This window comes from Astyanax mexicanus, chromosome 14 (genome assembly GCF_023375975.1).
Source record: "Astyanax mexicanus isolate ESR-SI-001 chromosome 14, AstMex3_surface, whole genome shotgun sequence".
NCBI classification, from domain to species: domain Eukaryota; kingdom Metazoa; phylum Chordata; class Actinopteri; order Characiformes; family Acestrorhamphidae; genus Astyanax; species Astyanax mexicanus.
This window is the reverse complement of record NC_064421.1, coordinates 24,493,030-24,519,658: the sequence shown is the minus strand read 5'-3', so window position 1 is coordinate 24,519,658 and position 26,629 is coordinate 24,493,030. Positions and strand designations below refer to the sequence as shown.

Here is a 26,629-nt window from a genome sequence, read left to right as displayed (position 1 = left end):
ACACCGAGCTGTGAGTGTTCAGTGGTTTTGTGAAAGTGTGTGTATGTGTTGGATTACACAGATATAACAAAGTAAAAATGAGTTTTGAGAATGAGAATTTGTATGAGGTGCAGTTTTATCTGTGTAAACATGAAAAACTTATTAACTACTATATCTTTTGTGTTTCCTGCTTACTGTGTAAAACCTCCAGCTCTTCCACCACATGGACAAAGTTCAGATTACTGGTGTGACTGGGAAACATTGAGAGGAGGCATAATTGATAACAAAGAACATAATAGAGCATTCCGTTCTTTAAGGTTGATGATGGAAAAACAACCTTTTTTTCTTAAAACATTTTTTTTTTATTTAACATTGCCTAATAGAAATCGGTTAATGTTAAAATTCTGACATTTAATCGATATTTAGATACGGCCGTAAAGCCTGTCATAAAAATAGTAACACAAACATACATATTTATATTAGTAATTATAGTAATCCAGTAATTCAGTTTATAATGTGAAACTGCATTTCTTTCTTTAATTGTTGATGGTTATGGCTTACAGCCAATGAAAACCCAAAAATCAGTGTCTCAGAAAATTAAAATATAATATAAGATCGATTGGTACTTTTGGTAGTGTGTCAAGTCCTGCTAAAAAGTTATCATCAGGGGGATTTTTGGGGTTTTCATTGGCTGTTAGCCATAATCATCAACCACAAAAGTTGAAGGGAAATTGAATAAAAATGAACGAATATATAAACATAATATATAATCTACTAAAATATGACTGTTACATTCTGAACTGAATTGCTGAAATAAAGTAACTTTAAATGATATTCAATTTTATTTGAGATGCACTCCTATATATATATTTTTTTGGGGGGGGGACCTTAACTGCAGAAGCCTGTAGAAATCACTCCTCAACGTTACACCATGCACATTCATTTATTCAGTGTTCAGTTTAGTGTAAAAAAAAACGCTCTGGTTAAAAGTCTTGCTGCTGTAAAAGTGTTAAGAATTCATTCCCCGGGGAACTTAAGGTCCGGAGAGCCAAATTTGGGAATATCCGATTTTTTTTCACCAGTGCTGTGCTCATGTTACTAACTAGGAAGTGACGATGAAAGTTTTTTTTCTTCTCTCTGTTGAAAACAGCAACACGCAGGACAGAGGGGAGTGCTGTGTCTTCAAACTGCGACCTGAAATATCGAGGTATTGTACTGCAGGCTGCATGATCTGTGTGTGTGTGTGTGTGCAGATTTATTACATGCATTTTTGCACTAAGGAGCGGAGCTTGTTTAGGTTGTTTTCTGCAAAACGTCGAGAGCAGAGCACAATGGGTGGAGGTGCTTCCCTGCAAAAAATGACAGGAGTACAGATGTCAGATTTAGAGTGTGCTGTAGATGCTTCCTAAACTGTAACTGTTCTATAGGGTAAGGGGGGTTTCCCCTCCCACGAGGGTTCTGCTGTGAGACCTCATGTTGGGGGCTTTGTTGAGTAGGTGACAGTAGGTGTAACTTATATATTTTTTTAAAAGAAAAAACTAGAGGTAAAAAGCTTTTCTCCATTATTATCAGCTTTTCAAATGATCACTGTGCATTTTATCATCATTGATTGCTTGAGATGAGAAAAATCAGTATCAGATGATCTCAGATTGTTGGTACAGTAAATGAGCTTAGGCCTCCTTTTCTTGTGCAACTTGGTGTTGCAACAGCTGCTGCTTTTTATGGGTTCTTTAGCCATCACCTCCCAGTTCTGTTTAGTTTTATGGAAGCACAGTGTTGTTTTGTCATAACTATAAATGGCTGTTAAAAACAGGATCACTTTGCATGCTATAATATGATTTACAGGGTGAATATAACTAATACATATTTGTACTTTCCCTGCTTTATATATAGAGGGTTGATAAACTGATATTTTACATACATACTGTATTTCTTCGAAATACAGCCCAGGCTCATATCATCACGATATCATTAGTAGACAGCAAAACCTTCTTAACTTCTTCATTTATTGGAAGTCAGTGTACAAATGTTTTATTCCAGGCCATATTTGATACATTTATTGTTAATTCAAACACATTGTTGTGTATTACCAACAGCAGATTTTATGCGTATTAGCTTATCAACCAAGGCAGTTTAGCTACTTCCATTTATTCTGATGTTATAAGGAATGTGTCAGGTGAAAAAAAGAGATATACAGAGCTCATTTACATACTCTTCATGTCCAATTGTTTGTGGACACTCCTTCTAATTAATTTTAATTAGGTACACACTGTACTGCAAGTATACAGCTTGTCTAGTCCCTGTAGAAAAAAAGTATTACCAACAGAATAGTACTCTCTCTGGCAGATAGACATGACTTTCGTGGCACCATGCCTAATACCAGATCCTAGAGGGGTAGAAATCCCCAGTACTGGGCTGTGGAGCAGTGGATCTGTGTTCTCTGCAATGATTGTACACCATCTAATGATTCTGGAATGAGTGGAGGGGATGGTGAGGGGGGTTGTGAGCATCCAACATCTTGTCCTCACTAAGGCCCTCTTTGCTGAATGCAATCAAATCTAGACACACCAAACACCATAATGTTCCAAAGTTAGAGTAGAAAGCCTTTCCTAGACAGTAGAGACATGTATTCCAGTAAAAACAGAATAAACCCTTGATTGTGAACGAGCTGGTGACCCAATACCTTTTGTCCATATTTGGACATATAGTGTATGTGTATGTCTTTTTCAAAAAGACAGAACCAAAAACTGAGAGATTCAATCAATCAACCTTTATTTCCACTCGGTAAATACATTGAGGGTAACACTCATTTTCAATGCAGTCGAGCATATACAAAATTAAAGGGACTGAAAAAAAAGTTTCAATTATTAAAACAAGCAAACAATATAAGATTTAATTAAGAAGAAATAAAATAATTCAGAGAAAAAGAATATGCAGGCAGGCTAAAATGTAAATCAATAAAAAAATAGAGATAAATAATTAGAATAATAAAATCTAAACACAATTAAAGAAGGCACATGCTATTTGCACCCGGGTGTATGCAGCAGTGTGTGCTATTTGCACCCGGGTGTACATAGCAGTGTGTGCTATTTGCACCCGGGTGTACATAGCAGTGTAACCCTAGCTAAATTAATCAGAATAAGCAACAAAATACAAAACTTTTTACTTAATAACTAAGATAAGGTTAGATACAAGTTACCTAACTGCCTCAAACTTTAATTCAATCAAATAACTTAAACTGAGATCCACCAAAACACTAGCTTAGTTTATTCGTTTTCAGTCAACAGTGTTCGATAGATAATAATTCTCACACTCTGTCTTAAATATTTATCTTAAAATGTAGAGTTAAATTGAGTGATGGGCCTTTTATACATAAATAATAACCAAATTCTGCTTACCATTTCCTATGGTCTCCGTTTCCCCATCTGTGAATTTGCGCCTTTTCGCTCCCTCGCATTGAGTTCTCTTTCTTTCTTTTTTTTAATTAAGGGGTGAAAATAGCCTTGCTGTGTGGCACGTGCTATTTGCACCCGGGTGCAAATAGACACTCCGATTAAAGAAATAAAGGACTACAATAACACCATAATAGATTTGAAGGGATAAAGCAACATCAGAGAATGGTCATGTAAATTAAATCTGTAATTTAGGACAAAAAAATTTATTTATGTATAAGTAAAAAGCATACTATAAAAGTGAGTTATGACTATGTCAGATTCATATTCATTTTGGCTTAGATAAGACTGGACTGGTATGGGTCAGTTTTACTAATTGTAATCATCTCCAAAATGGTAATTTTACAGGAGAAGGCAAAAACCTTCAAAATGCTAACACTTTTAAATTTATGTTTCATCTAATCAGTTTTATATCATTTATATTGGCCCATTCATACACTGTAAAAGGTTCACACAATGTAAAGAACAAATACTGTGCTTTAGTAAAAGAAAATACAGAACTGCATGGTTTTGATTTAACAAAGAAATGTTGCATAACACAATTGTGACACTATATTCTACAATTGCACATTTTTGGCATTGATGCCTAACGTGGTGTGAAACACTGGATGAGTCGGATTGCTTACATTCAGAAATATTCTTACACTCATGTGCAGCGCATAGCTTCAATCAAGAATCGCTGGCCTGGATGTTTGTTGGCTTTACGCTTTATTTTAAGCCATTGCAGAGACAGCAAGCACACACTGACACATGGCTGTGGCCCAGTGTCTGCTTTCTCTTGGCAAGCGTGCTTGGTCATGCCTGTAGCTGTTGTTCTGAGCTGCTCAGCGGCCTGCACATGCAACACCGGCGTATTAGAGACAAGTGGCTCTAAAGTCTCTCTGTGGTTTTCACTTCAAATGAGGGGATCCTACCAAATACCATTACAGAGTAAGGGCCAAGCACTCGGTTGATCAATTCAAGTCTTTAGATTATGAATTATTGAGACAAAATATACATCTGCTTGCAAGGGGCTTTAGCTAATCTATTTACTTTTGCATTTGTGTACTGAATGATAGTCTTACTCTGAGTGACTTACATGCGAATTATGTTACACGGATGGACGAATCTAGCATTAGGGGACTTGCCCAAGGACTCTTATTGGTGTAGGGTGGGGGAATGAGAAATGAACCCTAGTCTACCCTTGGGGAAGGCAGTGTTGTTACAGAGTACATTACCAACCACTATATATAGGCCTCCAGATGTAGAAGAACATATTACATACAGTAAAACCCCTTACACTCTCACTAAGAGTACTGAGAAGAGGTTTTTAATAGGGATGTCACAATCTACACATATTTTAAACACAATCCAGTTCAGAGTCTTTGTTTTTACCATGTTTTCAGTGCTGTTGTGCTGCTGTTTTTGTCCAAGCACTGACCAGTGCATTCAGGCTAATGCTGATGGTAAAACAAACAAACACACACACACACACACACACACACACACACACACACACACACACATACACATACACACACAGAAAGTGACTAAAAACTGTAGTGTTTTAAAGGAACTAGGAGTTGAATGAGCTGAAGGAAGGAGAGTCAGACTGGATTATAAGATATTGACATATAACACATCATAAAACAGTAATAATAAGAAACGTCATTGCTCAACTAAATAAATGATTTTAGTATGTCTCATTATATAAAATGTTACAAAAAATATCATCAATTTATTTCAGCATTACTTAGGAGCACTTCTTATCTAAACTGTTGGACATTTTTTATACAAACCTAATCTAAATTAAATTAATTAAAAACATGATGCTTCAGCATATACAGCTCTGTAAAACAAATAAGACAACCAAGCTAAACTGCTTTTGCACCCGCAGTGGCATAAAGATATCAAAAAGCAGTGTGTAAGTCTGGTGCAGGAAAACATGCCAAGATGTATGAAAACTGATTAAAAAACAGGGTTATTCCACCAAATACTGATTTGTGAACTTTTAAAACTTTATGAATATGAACTTTGTTTTCTTTGCATAGTTTAAAGTCTGAAAGCTCTGCATCTTTTTTGTTATGTCAGCCATTCTTAATCTCATTTTCTGCAAATAAATGCTCTAAATAACAATAGTTTTATTTGGAATTTGTGAGAAATGTTGTCCGTAGGTTATAGAATAAAAGAACAATGTTCATTTAACTCAAACATATACATATAATTAGCAAAATTTTAGAAACTGATTCAGAAACTGAAGTGGTCAGTGTGAGTGTTTTACATGATGAGTGATTTTTAATGAATATTCACATTTGATTTTTGGTGCACCTCAACAAATAGTTAGTTGAAGCACATTTTTCCCCTTATTTATGTCTACAAACATAAAGATTGGATCAGATTAGTGTAGTATAGTGTAGTATAGTATAGTATAGTATAGTATAGTATAGACTAATACACAGCATTAAGAGACTCGGATCAGATCAGTAGGAAAATGACCTAATCAGAACACCCCTACTTCTAACTTATATTAATAATATATATATTTTTTGCTATATTACACATTTAAAAAAAATGTACTGTATATTACTATGTATAAGAAATCTCTATTTTCCCATGAAATAGAATAACTATTTAATCATTCAAATGGTACTTTGAGTGGTCAGTGTTCTATATATAACCATTTCCTTTTCTAAAGTACCCATTAATGAGTGTGTACATAACTTCTGTAAGTGATGTATTTAGAAGTAATATATGACTCAGAATCTATGAAATCCTAAAAATGTATTATTGTGCACTGTCTTAAGACATAACCCTAAAATTGGGTCTTTCTGAAACAGACATGCTAAGCTTGCTGACTTTAAACTCTTGCAGGGAACACTGCTTCCAGTGTATCCTCCTCTAGTGACTCATGTTCCCCAATAACTTCCTCCCTACAAACACATTTACCGAAATGTGGCTCTGCTAAGAAAAACTAATGTGTAAAAACTCCAAACACACTTTTCAACTAGTCCTGTAAACAGATTTACATTATAGCTGTTGTTGCTTCAGTTATAAATGAACATCTAAACAGCAGTGCAGTAGAAACTGTCAGCATTCATCTGGAGGATAAATTGTTTCAGTGGGTGTAGTGTAGGCTACAGTTTCTCAGGACGTGACTCTAAGGAGGCCCTCCACACCCCTCCCACTACACACATATTCATCGTAAATGTATGAGCTGTGCATCCAATGCAATTCATGAACATCAGCATCAGAGAGCAACCTTTTTTCATTCTGAATGTGTCTAAAACTACACAAACAGTAGTGAAATAAATAGGGATTTTTGACACGTTGATTAATATAGTATGTGGAATGGTTTTGGTGTTATACTAATTTTATTCGCTTTACGAAAATATGTTACTGAAAAAAATGAAACCGTAATAAAATTGTATTTAAATTATTGCTAATGTACCCCTCATGCACTTCCTAGTGTTAATCAACTTTAATGAAAAGCAATGTTGGTGAGCAAAACTGGACAGCTGAGTGGATTATGTCTATTTGTGTGTTGTTTATTTTATCTATGGATGTGGGAAGATCTTTTGAGATTATGGTACTGAATTTTTAAGCAAGCAAATATCTGCGTAATTAAATATAATGTAAAACTAAAATTATGTTTTTTTTTATTCATTACATCCAGTAGAACATGTAATGTTAAAAAATGAGAATCAACAAAATACACTTATAATTATTATAATGCATACAAAATATCAGACTATCATGTTGTTAATGTTAAATACTACATTATAGTTTTACTATAGCTTGCCTTGTGATGTGATGATACTCATGTCTCCCATGGCCACAAATAACTGGTGAGGGTTGTGCTTTGGTTTACTGTAATAAAAAAAAATTAGCTTTAGTTTACACAGTACGCCCAAGAAGCACAATACATTGCTCTAAATAAAAATAAATGTTATTTCCTCCATCTCTGATGTTAACTGTAGTGCTTTTAGATCAAGGTTTTAAGGGGTGTATTATATAATTCGATTTCGAATGTTTACGACCAACAACCAAATTATATATGCAAGTTAATTACGCCACCAAGTTTGACCCCAACTTCTAACGTAATCTGCTCTGCCTCCGTCCAATGCACAAGTTTTTTTTTTTGTCTGGCTGAATGTTTGAAACGCTTCAGCACAGACAACACAATGACAGAGGAGACATCCTCAGGTGTGCAGTGTCCAGCTGTAATACTCTGGAGCCAGTCTTGGTTCAGACTTCCAGTTCAGACCCTGCTCCATGCTGTTTACACTCTGAGTGCAGTGTGTACAGCATTCACTGCTCGCAGCTGCTCGACTCCGTTTCCTACGCAGACATCTGTGCACTTACCGTAAGGGATAATGTACACATTACTGAATACTGGCTGTTAAATAGTTCATCCAGGCCATTTAAATGGTCATCCCCCACCATTGTGAGCATGAGTGCAACACCAAACACTTCCTAAGATTTTTATACTCAGCAAATTAACTAATTCAGTAATCCTTACAACCAAGATAAGATGTTTACAATAATGTTGGCTTTATCTCCCCTCAAACAAACAAGTATATATTAGTGTTTTAATTTACACCACTTATATAAATATAATTAAACCACAGTTAGTTCTGACTCTGCAGTGTGATTGGATGAGAGGCTCTCTTTGAGTGCTGTTATCAGCCGGTAATGCACTTTCACTGAAGCTCTCCATGTACTAATCCGGCACATACAGGTAAACTTGCAATGATGCAGCGCTTACAAGGCAAACAGCACAGCCACAAACAGAGTAGCAAATGAATTAATTTAACTCGCGAAATGTTTATAACCAAACAGATTTTTAACTCAAAATCTTTCAATAAGCAGTGATAATTTAACTGTGGTATAATCACAATAATACACTTAAGGTTCGTGCTATAATTTGTAATATTGGCACTCCTGTGTTGCGATCAGACGTTACATTACATGTTTTAGCACTCCCTCTCGTGTATTATTGCTTTATTGCATTTTATTTTTTTTCATATTCATTATTTTATGTACATTAAATATCCACTATAAAAACTTGTCTTAAGAAAAACACATGTGATTAATTAATCTGACTACATTATATAATTGATTGACACCACAAATTTACGCTACGATTAGATACAAATGCAAAAAGATATAAAAAAAACGTAGAAACTGTTAATAATATTACATGATTTCATTGACGTTTTCTTACACATATACGTAAGATATAAGCTGGAAATGGAAATGTAGCCATTTTCCTTTTTCATATCATGATATTCCCCCATTATAATGAAAAACTACACAATTGAACCTTCACTTGCATTGTGTATTGTAGTAGTCTGTGGATTTGGGCGCAGATTCCCCACAGTGACGGAATTTCCCGCATGACCCCGCAGCTCCCCGCATGGACGGGAAGGCCTTATATGGTGCTGGAAGTGGGTGTGGCCAGGCGGAGCAGGAGGGGGATCACAAGACTGGAGCTGAGCTCCAACAGAACGTGTTGTTTCGCCAGTAGCGCTGCTGTAATAAACTAGGCAGCGTTTTCGCTGTTTCTTTTTCTCTCTGCGCGCGTGTAAAAGACTGAGGAGAGGAGCTGAGCGAGCCGTGCAGCAGCTCCACAGAGCTCCACCCCTCCACCCCCTCTCGGATCTCCCAGCTCGCTTTCTCCAGGAGAAAGACTAGAAAAGAGAGGAAAAACAAGACACTTCTCCACTGCATGCCTGTGTGTATATGTGTGCGCTGTTTGTGAATCTACCTCTTGAGTAATACGGGAGTGAGGTCAGCATAGCATGACTCAACCTCGGATATGCACGCAGTCATTTCTCTACTACCGCGCTACCCGCTGGGCGCGTGGACACGGCGACCGTCCGAGCTGCTGAACTGGACCGGGCGGAGAGAGAGAGGAGAGAGGAGACGGTAGGGGTTCTCTCTTATAGTTGTTTTAGTTAGTCAGTGTCTGCAAACTCTAAACTGGGTCACGGGCATGTTTACCAAAATGGTGGACACTTGAAGTAGCTAATGCAGCAGTAGCAGAGAGAGAGAGAGAGAGAGAGAGAGAGAGAGAGAGTGTGTGGGTTTGTAAACAACGTGAGGCTAACTAACTAAACAGCGTATAGCGCGGCTCGTGCAAGACAAGCTTAAACTTCGACATGCGCGTGCAAAAACACACAGCTCTGCTGAGTGTAACAGCGACACAGACATGCATGCTCACGAGAGGGCATTAGGTAGCTGCTCGTGATAGCTAACCTATGTTGGGTTAGGTGGTTTGATTTGTTGTTGACGTGGGTCACCATCTAACCTAGCGTTAGCTTAGTTAACCTAGCGTTATCTGAGGTAGCTAAGTTGCATCCCAATCATATTTATTCATCTAACTGCTCAGTCAGTTAGCGCGTTACAGAGTTGACAAGATAGAAAAGGCTTCCTGCAGCAGCGCTCGTGGCCTCGCCGTTTCGCCACTATAGCGCACTTTTTTTCCAAGCCGCTCGCCTTTTACACGGCGTATTGTTGGCGCACTTTGTTGCAACGTGCCGTGGAATTAGTGACTGGATAATCCCTTTTCTGCAACAAAGGACTTCTCGTAAATAGCGCTGAGCTGGCTGGACTGGAAAAAGGGAGGAGGGGTCCAGGAAGGGGGTACTGGTGGCCTCTGGTGTGTATGTGTGAGAGCGAGCATGTGTGTGCGCGTGCATGCATGCATGCATGCATGTTCTTCTATTTTTTTTTGTTTAGGACAGCCTGTTGTTTCAGTGCTCGACAGACCTAGCTAACGCATATACAGCTCTGGTAAAATTAAGAGACCACTTTTTCTGAATCAATTTCTTTGATTTGGTTATTTATAGGTATATGTTTAATGAAAATGAACATTGTTGTTTTATTCTATAAACTACGGATAAGGTTTCTCCCAAATCCCCAATAAAAATATTGTCATTTGGAGCATGTATTTGCAGAAAATGAGAAATGGCTAAAATAACAAAAAAAGATGCAGAGCTTTCAGACCTTAAATAATGCAAAGAAAACAAGTTCATATTGATCAAGTTTTAAGAGATCAGAAATCAATATTTTGTGTCTTACACACCGCTTTTGGACAATGTATGCTGTATATGATCATCCATCTTCCTCTTGATTATATTCCAGATGTTTTCATTTGGTAAAATCAAAGAAACTCCTCATTTTTAAGTGGTATATTTTTTCAGAGCTGTAGTTTGTGTTTGCCATTGGTTCGCAGTTTACATGAAGAGTCAGGCGGGATTAGCTAACTCTTAAGTGGCTGTGCTTGACGTTGCAAGCCTATTAAACGTGCTGCGCCTCCCCTTTAGCCGTCTGCTGAAAGTGTGGGCTTGTGTAACCCACGCGTTACGCGTTACCGCTGCGCCACATGTAACGCTAGTTAGCTAGCTTATGTAGGTTATGCTAGCTGACTGGCTGGTAGCGTTTTTGCTCGTTCAGTGAAGTAAAATATATATATTTCATAACATTTTCTTTACAGCAGTCAGCGCTGTTTCTGACTGACCTTGTTTACACTGCGGCGCCCACCAACCACACACACAATACACACAGAGGAATGACTCCTACCTAGGTAGTTACATTTCTCGTCAGCGTGCCTAGTCAGGTTACGCCGCGCCGCCCCGCGAGGCTGCCCGCGAGCAGCTGCAGCTGGCTATTTCGAGTAGCTCTAAAGTGTAGCCCCCCTTTGCTGTCATGACATGGTGGTCGCTACTTTTGCAGCTCTGAATGTCAGAACCAGTTGCCGGTGTTGTGTCGAGTTGTGCTACCTTGTCAAACAGTGTTACCATAGTAGTATTTAATTTGTAAAAAGGTAAAAATACAAAAAAGCACCATATAGGACACCATATTAGAAAATACCTCCAGCAGAAACCTGGGGGTCTGATATGTGAATAGGCTAAATCACTGTATCAGGTAAAGTAAAAAAGTTAAGGTCATATACGTGACTATAGACCGTATTTCAGAATCAGAATTTCCTTTATTGTCACATGGTCACAAGTACCAGCGAAATCAACCCATCCATACAATAACTTACATGGGGAGACAGGACAGGAAGACTGTGCACGCGCAGTCATTATTGTATTACTTTATTATAGTTTATAGTTATTTTTTAACTTTCCTTAACTCCTATTTGCAGTTGTTTTTAACATTCAAGTAGGCTGTTTAATGCTGCTTAAAAACTAGTATCATTATCATGAAAAACATGAAAACATAAAAAAATGTTGGTTGGCGCATGTGCAGTAAATAAGCACATATCAATGGGTAGTATAACTCGAAAGAACACCTGGAAAACCGTTTGCACAGACCTAAACCCAAACACAACGGGACCTAAACCCAACGTATAATATCTTATACGTTGTTATAGACATTGTTACAGACTGGTAATAACCAAATCAACTAACTACTCTTGCTGCATGCCGTACCCAGACTCCCCCTTAAAGGTACTGTAACTTTAAGATGCACGCACTGCATGTTGTACAGGACGTTCTGGATGAGCTGCAAATGAGCCTAAGGCCACCATGCACAAAGCCCAAGTTTTGAGGATAGAGGAGTATTAAACCCCCCCTTGCTCTGGACCGTGGATCAGTGGGACCTGATGCTGTGCTCAGTGATGAGCATCATCCAGTACCTTTGAGTACCCTGAGTGGGAGTGGCAAGTTTGTGATTTCTCAATCCTGTCCTGAAGGCACTCTGCCCTGCACATTAGGGGTGGGAATCGATTACTATCTCACGATTCGATTCGATTCCGATTTTGGGGGCCACGATTCGATTCAAAATCGATTTTTGATTCAAAACGATTTGAATTATAAAAATTTCTGCTTCTGGCTTATGAATCTTATTGAAAAAAAAACCCTCCATAATATACACTGGTCCTGGAGCAAGTAATGTGTTACAAAAACAATAAAATGTGCAGGAATGTGGGTCCTCAGTGACAGAGGAATCACTGGGATATCACAATGACGTTAATGAACAATAAATAAATAATAAATAACACTGCTTTATTACCAGGCTACTAGCGGTGGTGTGTAGGTGACGCTGCTGGGCTGATGTGATGATAGCAGTGGAGCGCTAAAGTTCAGGAGCAGCTGCTGATTAACTAGTTAATTTAAGGTCGTTGTATTTCTTCAGAAAGGGGGCAGGAGGTGGAGAAATTAATTCATATTGTCCATTCCTTAATTCCTCTGTGATGAGGAGCTGAAATGAGCTCTGATTAGCTTATTGTTATTTTTCCGTTCCGCCTTAAATGCTGCAGCCCGCAGCCACCTGTAGCGTTATTTAAGGTGGAACTGGAAAGTTAGCTTGTTAGCTAGCTAACAGTTACTGAAACTAACTACTAGCGATCTTTTTTATGCTTGTTATGAAGCATTCTGCCATAAAACATTAAAACTACACGTTAATCTAAGGTAATATAGTGCTTGTTCTGCCATCTTACCGGTGATTCTCAAACACCTACTACGCTCTGTGTGGGTCTGGAAGACCTCGGTTTGAAGGGACAAGCGGGTTGCCAGGTCCAACAAAAATACCCAGCCCAAAATCAGTCCAAAACCCGCCCCTCAGAATCGATTTTGGGACATTTTAAATCGATTCTGAATCGTAGTAAATGAGAATCAAGATTCTTATGTGAATCGATTTTTTGGCACACCTCTACTGCACATTTCAGTTGATTTCCCCCTGCAGCTCTAAAAAGAATTTAGTTAATGAGCTTATGAGATGAATCAAGTATGTAAGTGACTGAGAAAGCACTATAATGTGCAAGATAGGTTAACACTGAGAAACACTGGTCCTAATAATGACTAATCTATCAAACAATTAGAATATCATTGCAAAGTAATTTCAATGTGATTATGGCTTACAGCCAATGTAAAAACAAAAATCAGTATCTCAGAAAACTAGAATATTATATATGACCAATTGTTACTTTTGACAGTGTGGGCAGTGTGCCAGGTCCTGCTGAAAAATGAAATCTGCATCTCCCAAAAAAAATGACGACAGCATGAAGTGCTGTAAGAGTTTAGACTTATATAACACAGTGGACAGACACCAGCAGATTACACGACTTTCCAAACCATCACTGAGCATCTGTAGATTTTGCCTTTCATTTGGAAATCAAAGGACCAGAGTCTGGAGGAAGAGTGGAGAGACACACAGTCCAAACTGCTTGAGGTCTAGTGTGAAGTTTCCTCAATCAGTGATGGTTTGGAGAGACATGTCATCTGCTGGTGTTGGTCCACTGTGTTTTATCAAGTCCAATGTCAGTGCAGTGTTTTCCCAGAAAATCTTACAGCACTTTATGGATCCCTCTGCTGGCAACTTTTATGGAGATGCGGATTTCCTTTTTTTGCGGCAGGACTGCCCATATTGTCAAAAGTACCAATTGGTCTTGCATAATATTCAAACTTTCTGAAATACTGACTTTTGGGTTTTCATTGGCTGTAGGCCATAAACATTAATACAATAAAATAAATAAACGCTTAACGTATCACTCTGTGTGTAATACATGTATATTATGAGTTTCACATTTTGAACTGAATTACTGAAATAAAGTAACTTTTCAATGATATTCAAATTTTTTGAGATGCACCTGTATATAAATGTACTTACGTTTGAATACTATTCAAATTCTTCTGGGTTAAAGCCTTTGCAGAAGCATCTGCAGCAATGCTGGACAAAGTCCCTATAAATACTAGAGGTGTGCCAAAAAATCGATTCACATAAGAATCTTGATTCTCATTTACTACGATTCAGAATCGATTTAAAATGTCCCAAAATCGATTCTGAGGGGCGGGTTTTAGACTGATTTTGGGCTGGGTATTTTTGTTGGACCTGGCAACCCTGGGGATAGCGCTTGTCCTTTCAAACGGAGATCTTCCAGACACACACAGAGCGTAGGTGTTTGAGAATCACCGGTAAGATGGCAGAACAAGCACTATATTACATTAGATTAACGTGTAGTTTCAATGTTTTATGGCAGAATGCTTCATAACAAGCATAAAAAAGATCGCTAGTAGTTAGTTTCAGTAACTGTTAGCTAGCTAACTAGCTAACTTTCCAGTTCCACCTTAAATAACGCTACAGGTGGCAGCGGGCTGCAGCATTTAAGGCGGAACGGAAAAATACAATAAGCTAATCAGAGCTAATTTCAGCTCCGCATCACAGAGGAATTAAGGAATGGACCATATGAATTAATTTCTCCACCTCCTGCCCCCTTTCTGAAGAAATACAACGACCTTAAATTAACTAGTTAATCAGCAGCTGCTCCTGAACTTTAGCGCTCCACTGCTATCATCACATCAGCCCAGCAGCGTCACCTACACACCACCGCTAGTAGCCTGGTAATAAAGCAGTGTTATTTATTATTTATTTATTGTTCATTAACGTCATTGTGATATCCCAGTGATTCCTCTGTCACTGAGGACCCACATTCCTGCACATTTTATTGTTTTTGTAACACATTACCTGCTCCAGGACCAGTGTATATTATGGAGGGTTTTTTTTCAATAAGATTCATAAGCCAGAAGCAGAAATTTTTATAATTCAAATCGTTTTGAATCAAAAATCGATTTTGAATCGAATCGTGGCCCCCAAAATCGGAATCGAATCGAATCGTGAGATAGTAAACGATTCCCACCCCTAATAAATACCCCATAAGAATGTATATGTGACAAAAGAAATGTATACTAAGCAATAATGCAGGTGTTGCATCTGTGGATTTTGTACTTTAGTATCTTGGCCAAAATCAGACCAAAGCTAATAGTGACAACATGAAGGAGATTTTATGATTACTCTTACTCTCCGTTCACCAGTCTCTGCAGCAATGTAGTGCACTTATGAAGGCTTCTGGTTTTAGTGCTGATTGCATGGCCAGTCTCATGATTGCACCAGCTCATTCTTGAGTTACTTGTGGTGTCGATTTTTAAAATCACTTATTGCTCTGTCGCGTAAGGGCTTCTATTATGAAAGAAAATCTGTCTGCCTGGGTTATGAGTGCCGACCAGGGAAGACAGGCTGTTAACCTACAATAAGACTTTTTTTCAGGGCATCACAAGTCTCATTATAAATAATTGAAATGGGACATGGTGTCCCTATTCAGTAGCCTTTACTGCAGCACCTAAATGGCTTAGATTTAGAACTCAAATCTTAAACGTCTTCAAAAATTCTCTCTGCATATTTTGAGGGCATATGACTAGTTTGGCAGCACTTAATGAACAGGCAAGATCAGAGGTGATATAACCACAGAATCATTTCCTTGGAGAAGTGTTTTACTGCTGATAAATGTTAATGTATGTAAGTGGAAATTGACTTGAGATCTGAGGCCTTCTTAATATTACCTTGTGAGAATAGGGAGCATAGGATGTTAAGGTTTTTTGTTGTTGTCTTTGGATGATTCAATGTATTATGAAACAATGTAATCATATTACAAACTGTAGCTGAGTTTCATGATTGAATGAAAATTGGCTGACGTGCTTTGAGATTGCTTGCAGCTTTTGAAAATCTCTCACTCTCACCCTCAACTCCACTGTAAATAATTGTTCATTTGTAAGTGCACACTTTTCCAAACTCACAGTTGAAAGCCTTCTCACATTTCCTGCTGTGACTCACAATGTGGTAGCATTGGTGGTTTGCTGAAATGAGTGTGAGATGTGAGAGTGTTTCTTTTTGTTTGCATGCAGTGGAATAGAGATTTAGAAAGAATTCGTTAGCATGTTGAGCAAAGCTGAAAATTACACCATGGATGCACCATGCCTTCAATCCTTTCACGAGGTCTCTATTCATGAAAGAGCTGAAACAGGCAGTTCAATTGGACTCCCACTGTGTCCTAAGTACTCCCACCCAGGGCTGACCATAATGCTGTTTTTTGACCACTCTCTTTTTAGGTTTTCACCAATGAATGAGCGACACAAGCAGAGCTCCAGGAGACCCAGTTTGATTTGATATCTTAGAAGCGGTGGAAGACAGTGAATTTGAAAGAAGACTCAAAGAAAGCCAATAGACATGTTTGAGTATCTGTCAATTGATACTGTGGTTTCTGCAAATGGGATGCTGCAGTTTTGCACCTTAAAACTCACTTCCATTCCCACTATGCTAAGCAGATTTGGATGACCACAGACTCTTTGAAACCTTGTGGATACTTTTGGGGAATAAAAGTGACGTAGATATTTCATCCCACTGGAGAAAGCTCTGTGTGATTTGGGGACCTGAACTCTTCTTGCCCCTTCACGAGCCCACTCCAGCCCCCTATCAGTGTCCTTATTCATGATAGCCATGAGTCTGCCACCTCAACAGAAACCCAACACAAAGAGGACAGGCAAGCGCATCACTTTCTTTAACGACCAGGCCGTTGCAATGAAAGAGGCCTCTCAGCACACAGAGGGCTCCTACTATGGCCTGGGGGGCCCTCAGTCAGAGCAAAGCCACAGTGAGGCTGGAGCAGTGGAAAGTTCTAACGCTGAGACGCAGCACATGTACCTCAATTCTGTTATTTTCAGCCCAGAGAAGGGAAATCAAAGTCGTGGACATTACCAGCAGACCATGCCCATGAAGTGGTCACAGCAGGACCCTTCTCAGCAACCTCAGGAGAGGCCTGTGGCGTGGCCCCATGGTGGCGGTATGAGTTTTGGTGAAAGTTTTAGAAAGTTCCTGAGCACTCAGCCTGGTTTTACTAAGCAAGTTCATGAAGGTATGGCAGTGCCACAGCAGCAGCTGTCCTCCGTAAGAGTAGCGGTAAAGCAACAGCAATCATCTAATACGGGCGGTGAAGCCTTTAGGGATGCTCCTAAAACCAATAGGGGTCTGGACTGGGAGCAGCATCAACAACAAAATCATCAGCAGCAGCAAGCCTTTCAGCAGGGCCACAAGCCTGGAGTCTTAAATCCTCAGCAACATGTGGCATCCAACACTGGGAACACATCAGTGCTCCAACCCTTTCAGTTAGCTTTTGGGCAGCCCAAGCAAAACCTGGGTTACTATCAGGTGTTTCAGGGTAACAGACCCTTACCAAATTTGAACTACAGTGCCCAGACAAATTCCCAACACCAGATTCAGAACATACAGATGCAGCAGCAAGACCACCTGCAGCAACAGCAGCAGATTCAGAGACTGATGTTGCAGACGCAGCAGCAGCAACACCAGATTCAGCAACAGCTTCAACAACAACAGCATCTCCATCAGCAGCAGCAGGTACAACAGCAGCAGCAGCTACTGCAGCAGTCACAACAAATTCCACACTTGCAACAGCAAGCACAGCAGCTAACCCAGATGCAGCAGCAGTCACAACAAATACAACAAATTCAAATGCAGCAAGTCCAGCCACTACAACAACAACAGCAAGCGCAGCAGCAGCAGTCGCAGCCACAGCAAGGTCAAGCGCAACAGCCGCAAGTTCAAAAGCAGCACAAAGTCGAACCAATGCAAAAACTGCAACAAAATCAGAAAGTAATGGACTATTACCCTAGTGGCCAACAACCTGCCCCTTCACAATCTGAACAATCTAAGTTAACTGAAAAGTCTCAAGATGAACCACCATCAACTCGGGCCAAGGACCTCCCTACCCAGCAACCTCCGACTGTTTCTCAGCCAACCTCAGAGGCACAGCAACTGCAACCTGGGCCCCGTAGATCTCGACGCCTCTCGAAAGAAGGAGGAGGACCCTCTGACAATCCCTTCCTTGTGCCTGCTGACCACCAGGCGCAAGGCTCTCACAATGGCGCCCATGAAGCCGGAGAGGCTGCAGCCAAACAGGGCATTCGAGCAGCCCCTACAGGAGTCATCCAGAGCACTCGGCGCAAGAGGAGGGTCTCTCAAGAGGTCAACCTCGAGACTCTGGCTCAGAAGGCCTCAGAGATGGAGTCCCTACCCTCGCATAATGTTAAGGTATGTTTAGCTGAATTTTTTTTTTGTGAATTTGTTTTTTGCTCTCATATTTAGAATTGTAACAATTGCTATTATAGAGAAATAATGTGTAACAGATGTTTTTCTTCCTGACTGTGTCTTGTAATGAACTGCAAATGATTGGAACACTTTTAATCAAAGTCTAATTGTTGTTAAGACTCCGTGATTAGATAGAACATGACCGATTACTCAATCATGATTAAAAAGGAGACTTCACCTAGTGCTGAAGTGTGTGTGGCGAAACCTCTCTGAAAGGCCTACTGGTTCAGCAGGTTTCAGTAGTGTGCTTTAGCTGTCTGTTCTAAAGGGAGTGTGAAAAGGGCACGTACCACCTGCTGTCGTCACAGCTCACATGAGGTGTCAATCTAAACCACTGCTACGTTGCATATACTAGTTACTGCACTCCATCTTCAGCTCACCAATCAGCAATTAGGCCTGCATTAAGCAATTCACACTTTCACATGACTGATGAGCATCTGCTCCTAATGTTCGATAAGTTCGATAACTTTTCATTTTAATAATTCAGCATTTTGGAACTTCTTTTCAAGGTTGTTTAAACTGGAGTGAATCTAGGACATATCTGCATAGGCTTTGTGGTTCGTCACTTTTAACTCCGTGTTGGGTTGGCATTGTGTTTGTTAGGGCTGCAACAAATCATTATTTTGGTATTTGGCTAATCTAATGATTATTTTTTCCATTAGTCAAGAACTATTCTGCCAGGTCCTCCATCTCTAAAAACTATAGAAACAGCTGCACATGAGATTTAGAATGCATTGAAATCTCTAGATGTTGTTTAAACGTGGAAAGTACTCATATTTAGTGATTAAATAAGTAGTCTGTTGTGTTTGGGCACTTTTGGAGACAGATTAATTTGAGTGTATCCTGTGTGATGTGAGACATTTGCCCATCTACCATTGTGTTTCTGGCTCCAGCACCATGTGTAATTTGGTACTGTTACAAATAAACGGTTAGTCGACAATGAAATTGGTGAGCAACAAATTTAAATAATCAACATTGCCGATTATATTGACTGAACGTTACAGCCCTAGTGTTTGTAGGCACATGAGTTGAGATGTCCCTTATCTGATTCACTTGAGAGTATCTAAATTGGTTGAAATAATTATAATGAATTTTTGAATGAGCTGCTCATTTGAAAACACCTAGTTACCATGCAGCTTAATTGTTTTGTATATTAAAGTACAGTAATCTGGGAACGAATCTTTAGGTTTTAGATATTCGGAAAGTGCATTCTTGCTTCTAAAAAAAAAAAAAAAAAAAAAAAAAGCTACTTTTGTACTTGGAACTGCTTTCAATGGATTTACACTGTTTCCTTTTAGATTATTTTTTTTAAGCAATGGCTGCATGCCCCTGCTGTATATGTATAATACTGCCAGAGAGAGCCAGCATCTAGGATGCTGGGATCAAGTTTGTTTTTATTTTCTATTTATTGCATAATTTAAACTAAATTAATTATGTTGAACATTATCAAGTTCAGATAGTTAACAGCCTTTTTTACAAACGGGCTGTTTTTGTAGTAATATTGATCTAACGGAGCTTTTGCTCTTTACTGCTAATTAAAAGACTGGCTGCCAGTCTTTGTTTATGTAAATGTCAAGTCACCTAATATACTGTGGCTTTCTGCATCTCAATATGGCTTCAAATGAATGTAATGTAGTCTAAATGCTGCATGTCATGCTGACAAATCAAACAGTGCTCGGACTCATTAGGTGCCTTTGTGCGCTTCCTTTTCGTGTATATGGTTAAAATTAGAAGCCCTCTACAGATCTATGTAATTGCTGTGCAGTTGTAAAACAGCTACGGCAATAATTTAAATTTTTAACACCGTATTGAGGTGATGTATGCAAATAAATGATTAAACACAGATTTGTATTATTTAAAGATTTAATGTAATCAGTTACCAGGCCAAGAATCTGTGTGTCAGCGTATTGTTTATTCATGTCTGTACCTCTTTCTGGTTATTTGTGTTTGTGGGCTGACACAGTGCCAAGGCCACCAGGTAGGCCAAGTGGAGGATATGTTTGCTACTGCAGAGAGCTATTTCTGCAGCAGTAGAGCTACTCAGAATGCTATGCAAACCTTACTGTCTTAGTCAGTGTGTGTATAAAAGCATAACCTAACTGGAGGACGCTTGTTAACCTTAAGTATTGTTTTGGGTGATCACTGATTTATGTGCAGTAAAAGGAAAGCAGACAGGATCTTATCCATGTCATTTCAAATGAAATGCAACTAAACCTCTCATGCCCGGTCTGGTTACTCAGGCGAAACAGGAAATGTCTATAGAAGACGGGAAATGAAGCTTTCACAGAATGCTGTGTTCAGTTTCTTGGGCTCCTTTTTTAAAACGAGAGAATTTGGCTACAACATTTGCTGGTGAACACTGGCCTTTTAGAAATTGATGCAGAGCAAAGTTGTGTCTGTGCTGATGTGTGCTGCTCTCAGCAGAGACAATACTGCTGGAATTGCTGTCTTTGTGTATCAACACAACCACACTAAAGCTTGTGTTTATTGCCCTGAGATCTTATCCTGTGGGTAAATACCTTTATTTCAACATACAGAATTCTGGTACATGAATTACAATAGCGTGTCAGTGCATGCGTAGTTGCTGCGTTTACCTTTAGGGTAGTGTAGGTGGTTGGAGTGGATATAAAAGACTTTGTTGTTTTTTTGCTGTTTATGCTTCATTTGCTTGTACTTATCTGATTATCTATCTGTCTGGCACTAGGGCACCAGCCTTGTTTAACTTTAACTTATTGGTCTTAGTCTTAGTCAAACAGAGACAAATAGAAGCTTTTGTATGGTCTGAAGAGGAACAGCTTGAATAACAATGTAGTATCTGAAAGCTGTATATAGTTATGTCCAATTTCTTGTCTTTAGTATTGAAAAGCTCCTATTGTTCGTAATGTCAGTTTAAACCATAAATGATTTGACATATTACAATAGTTTTACTATTTTATGTTCTCTTTTATATTGTCCTCTTTAAATTACTGTTTGGTGTGAAATTAACAGAGCTTTCTCCTTTAAATTTAGTTAATTTCCTGTCTTAAGTTTTATACTGTAACTGTGTGGCTAGTGAAGATAATAGCAATAATAAAATCCAATAGCCTGTTAATAACATAAAGCAAGCTGTAGGTCTGAATAATCACACACTTTCCACAACCGGTTTCCTTATTACATAATCCCAAATAGACTTGCACAGAGCCACTGGGTGGGGTCTCCTTTACTTCCTGTATTACTTATTAACTAGACCTAATTAAAAACTAAAGAAGCAAACTTTGGACATCAGTCATGTCTTGGCTGATTTGAATTTGATGTCATTAGAAAATTGTCTTTATTTGATTTGTCACCAGACTGTCACTTTAACCATGCTTGTTGTTGTAGGTATATATTATTGGAAAGTAATTTCTACATAAGTTATATGATATGTGATATCTTTTGGATGTCTGTTTGTCTGTCTATAGGAGGCACACAGACCCTGGAGCCCCTCTGCCTCAGGCCCTGGCCGAGGGGTCAGAGAGATGGAGGGGGTGAGTGCGAAACGGGCCAGAGAGGAGAATCTGGTGCCATTGGTTATCCCAGTGTCAGTGCCTGTGCAGCGAGCTGATACTGCTTCCTCAGATAAGGATCAGGCCTCTCTCTCGTCAAGCTGGCCTCTGCGGCCTAATGACTCCGGCCGGCCGGACCACAAACCTTCAGTCATCGTCACACGCCGGCGCTCACTTCGCAACTCTCTTTCTGAAAGCTCCAGTCAGGTAATTCTCCTCAAATATGCTAGAGTAGGGTGTTTATTTGATCAAGCCGTGGTTGGGATCTTGACTCTTTTAAGTTATTGATTGTTTCAGTGCTTTCCAGGTTATTTGTTCTAGTTTGGCTTCCAGTACTGTTATTATAATTTTTTTAAAGCTGTTTTGGGATAACCGCATCGCTTACATAAGTTAAATGCGCTAAAACGACTGGATTAGTGATTTTAGTGTTCACTCTGCACAAACGCATCCACTCCAAATTCCTAGTAGTGTTAATGAGGCCTAATTACATGCTTTCAATCCGAACATAACTGTAACCCAACAATACACCTGGTCTGAACTTGACCACAACCAACCAGTGACTAAATAATATCATGATGAGGTCATCTGTTGAGAGAGCTTACTGATAGGGTTACCTAGCTACACTGATGGTAATCATTACATACTCTTTAAGCAAAATGTGTAATTATAGCCTAAATTGTGGGTCTTAGTTCAACAGGCAGTTTCCACTCTTATGAATATGTACACTGTGGATATGAATTAATTAATGTTACTCAGTAAACTGTCATATTATTACCTAAACAGCTGATTCATCATCAAGCAAACATAGATTTTGTTCATTCTGGTGTATTTGTTTATCTGTTTGCGAGGTTTACTACACCGATGAATCTGCCTCCAAACCGGCTGTTTGTTTGTTGTTGTTCAGACAGATTTGAAGCTATATAACATATTTAACATATTTAAGGTGGAACAGAACAGTCAGGTTTCAGTTTCAAAGCAGCACATTAGCATTAGTTGCTAAGCAGTAATTGGAGGAAAATGAGGTGTGAAAATAATTTCAGTCCGTCAGACATAGGTAGGCTAGACCTACAGAATTAATTTGCCTTAATTGCTATAATCCCATATTCCATAGTGTCCCAATCCCAGCTGTTACAGAGTGGGACATTTTATTTTCTCAATACTGTTAGATTACCACAGAAGTTTGCCATATTTCCATTTGTCCCCATTCCTATGTAACTCTCTGCTCCAATGTAGCAGGTTTCAAGCATTTATGGTAAAATACTATTAATACTAATATTAATGTAAATAAACTAAAAAAAAGAGTGTAGGCCAAAATTATTATTATTATTATTATTAAAGGTAAAAGAGACCAACTGTAAGAAATGTGTAATTTGAACCCATCCTGAGCCTGACAAATATGTAGGACTGTGGTGATAAATAACAAGGGTTGGGAGCCACAGTATGAGATCATGGGGTCAGTCCTCTGACCATGATCTCTTTCTGATCCCCTTGACACCCCTCTGTTAAAACCTGGATTAAGTCCCTCCATAATCCTCTCTGTTTGTTTTTCAGCCCTCGAGCCAATCCCCTGTACCCCCAATCCAGACACATTTCCTTTTCTTCAAGATTTTTAACTCACTTCTCCCCCTTCAGTTCATCCAATCTTCCAGGGATTGGTAGATTACAGAGTTTATCTTCACCACCCAAAGGAAATGCTTCTATAAATATTGTTCTTTGCAGTAAATCTCATCATTGCCGCCTTGCCAAAAAAAAACAACACATCAACCATTTCTTTCTTTTGGGACAAATCATGCATTTCTTTACTTGTTTTAGGATTTATTAGTTTAGGACTGTTAATGAATTAATGAATGAGGAAACATAAGTAGATGTAGAGCAAATTTGAATGCAAAATATGAAAAAAAAAAAGTAAATAGTTATTTTTTTGTTTTCCATTAGAATGCCTCATTGTTTGTTTGTATTTATTTATTTATTTATTTTCCCCTCTTCACACTGAGTCACTCTTGTTTCTGACTGCTCTTCCCTTTTTTCCTTCTGATTTCCAGAATGGCGGATCAGAAAGCGGTGGAGATGGTGAGGGCAAATCGGGCAAGTCGAAGCGGCGGCCTCGTCCGGAGCCTCTATTTATTCCACCGCCCAAACAGGTCACCTTTATTGCCCCGCCCATCTACTCCAGCATCACACCCTACCAGAGCCACCTGCGTTCCCCAGTTCGGCTGGCCGACAACCCCCTCACCCTGCCGCCTTATACCCCTCCGCCCATCCTCAGCCCAGTACGAGAGGGCTCAGGACTTTACTTTTCCACTATCCTCTCTGCTGCAGCAGCAGCTGCCAGTACCCAGGGCCTGCCTCCGCCCGCCACGCCCAAATCTGCAACCCGCAGCCTCCTACGCTCCAGTAAGTGGTATTTAAGAAAAAGCTCAGAGTGAATAAAAATGAATGGAAGTGGTGAACTTTTGTGATTGGCTTTTATAAAGATGGTGTTGGGGTTGCTTTAGTAGACACTGCTTACTCCCCTATCTTATCACCTAGCAAAGAAATACCTAAAAACAAAATCTCCGAAAACATCAGCTTTACAGAAAAAAGAACATTGTTAACTTTTAACAAACGTGAATGTAATGAGGAACAAAGTAAATCATTAATATGGCAAATTTTTGAATGAGCGTGATGGTATACTGGTTTGGCATTAGTAAATACAGCTTGGTTTTGTAGATAACTGTGTGAACGTAAATTATTTTGTGTGACTGAATATTTTATTGTGCATTTCAGACAGTACAGAAATCACCCCACCAGTGCTCTCTGCTATGAGCGAGGCCACTCCTGTCAGCATTGAGCCGTAAGTATTGTCTAAAAAAAAAACACACACACAGTTCTGACATCAGTCCACATCCACTAGGCTGTCAGAAGTAGCCATAATAATTATGGCAGATCTGTCTTGTAGGTTAACCGTTTAAAGGACCATTTAAAGATTAGATTTTCTGTAGTAACTCATAACATTATTAGGATGTATCATTAGATATTAAGGAAACATGCTGAGTTTAATCAATGGCAGCTGGTGACAACAGATTTTTAGCCAGTATTTTCTTGTTTGAACTGTGTGATATGTTACACATATTTTATACTTTGAATCTGCCCACCACTATTCCCCCAACTTTTTCCACACTCAGAGTTTTCCATACAAAGACTACAGCACACAATCAGTCTAGCATTTTGGACATTAAAATGTAACTATTCACTGATTAGCTACAGAGTAAGACTCCAGTAAGACGCCATTACTTGCTACTGTATGTCAATCTGGCAACCAGTGTGAGCTTTGTGTATGCGGATGAGTGGGTGGGGCAGAAATCTCCATTCAGTGTTTGGAAATTGGACTCCTGTAGACATTTCACACACTCAATCTTATTTATAACTGATTGTTCCTTTAAAGTCACTAGGGTTTTTGTTGCACAACTCAAATTACCGTATCTTACCAGAGAACCTGGATACCTTGTAGGTAGAAAACTGGCTTTGTGGGATTCTTTCATGCTTGAGATGAGCAGCAGCAAAAATTCCAACTGCAAAATTTGTATTACCATTATTTAGGAGAGACGACTGACCTGAATGTGCTGTTAAATGATTGCAGCAATATGCATAAATGCATTACAATTTTTACCAGTCTTTAAGTTTAAACAAGCAGCTAAAAACAAGCTTAGAACTTGTATAAATGAAGAGCTGTAATAAAATGTTATTTATGCATGAGCATACGGCATTCTTTGTTTCCAAACAGCATTGTGATGTTTTTTTTATTATTATTTAAACCATTTTTTATTGCACCTGAATCCTTTAAAGTGTGGAGTTTTTAACCAATACACACCATTCTCCCCCAAAAAATGGCAAAAATTTAGAGGACCTTAAAATGGACAAGCCTAACCTTTTAAATCAGCTTTACATTCTTATGAAATATCTATTTAATTACCATTTAGTAATAGTTAACTAGTCATGACTATTATTAAATACTACTCTGCCTATTTCTTTGTAAATTTCTTTATCATATCAGCCCATTAATGTCTCTCTATTTTTTTTTGCTTTCTCTCTCTCTCTTCACCTCTAACACTCTCCTCAGGCGTATAAACATTGGGCAGAGGTACCAGGCAGAGATTCCTGAGCTGCGGGAGCGTTCAGCTGCTAAACTCGACTCGCACAAGGCTGAGCTGGTGTGGGCGCCGGTGCCTGAGCTGGAGTCCAAAGGCCAGCAGCAGGAGAGAGGTAACCCCACACACATACACTCTCTCACAGAGCACTGTGCACTCATCTGCTCCAGAACTCTTCAAAGCAGAACATGAGAGACCAGTTTATTAATAGTTATTTTGCAGATTTCAGTGTATTGTGGTGATAAAAGCTGTTAGTTTTTCTTAATCTGAATAAAAAGGTGGAACTAACAGTGTAAACCAGCACTGTCCGCAACTTTAAGAAATTCTTAAAACTTGATGAGGGCTGTGTACTGACCAATCCTGCTGATGCAATACATATCACAATGTATTGCAATAGTGTAAGCAATAAAATCTATATTAAGATTTTCAATTGCCAATTAGCTACCATCTTATTGGATCTTGTTTGAACAAACGAAACATTAGCAAGATTGTGGTGCTTTATTAAGAACAAAAACAACAGCATTACTTGTGCATTAACTACAATTATTTTCACTAAGCTTATTGCTGTATGCAGTTCAGTTCTTTTTAAGAAATATCAGCATTATTGGCTAATTAAATTATATTT

General features: G+C 38.9%; 1 protein-coding gene across 2 annotated transcripts in view; it reads left to right on the top strand.

The window, feature by feature from the left end:
• The first annotated feature begins 1,100 nt into the window (after window positions 1-1,100).
• mideasb (mitotic deacetylase associated SANT domain protein b) overlaps window positions 1,101-26,629 on the top strand; it is a 38,616-nt gene continuing 13,087 nt past the window's right edge. The window contains exons 1-6 of one of the 2 annotated variants that reach the window (XM_007252178.3): window positions 1,101-1,186; window positions 16,301-18,296; window positions 21,794-22,084; window positions 23,920-24,271; window positions 24,644-24,710; window positions 25,977-26,119. In XM_007252178.3, coding sequence (XP_007252240.3) covers window positions 16,680-18,296; window positions 21,794-22,084; window positions 23,920-24,271; window positions 24,644-24,710; window positions 25,977-26,119 — 2,470 coding nt within the window. In that variant the 5' untranslated portion in view covers window positions 1,101-1,186; window positions 16,301-16,679. Of the gene's footprint in view, window positions 1,187-8,905; window positions 9,339-16,300; window positions 18,297-21,793; window positions 22,085-23,919; window positions 24,272-24,643; window positions 24,711-25,976; window positions 26,120-26,629 lie in introns of those variants that run through there. The other variant, XM_007252176.4, reaches the window with a different exon arrangement.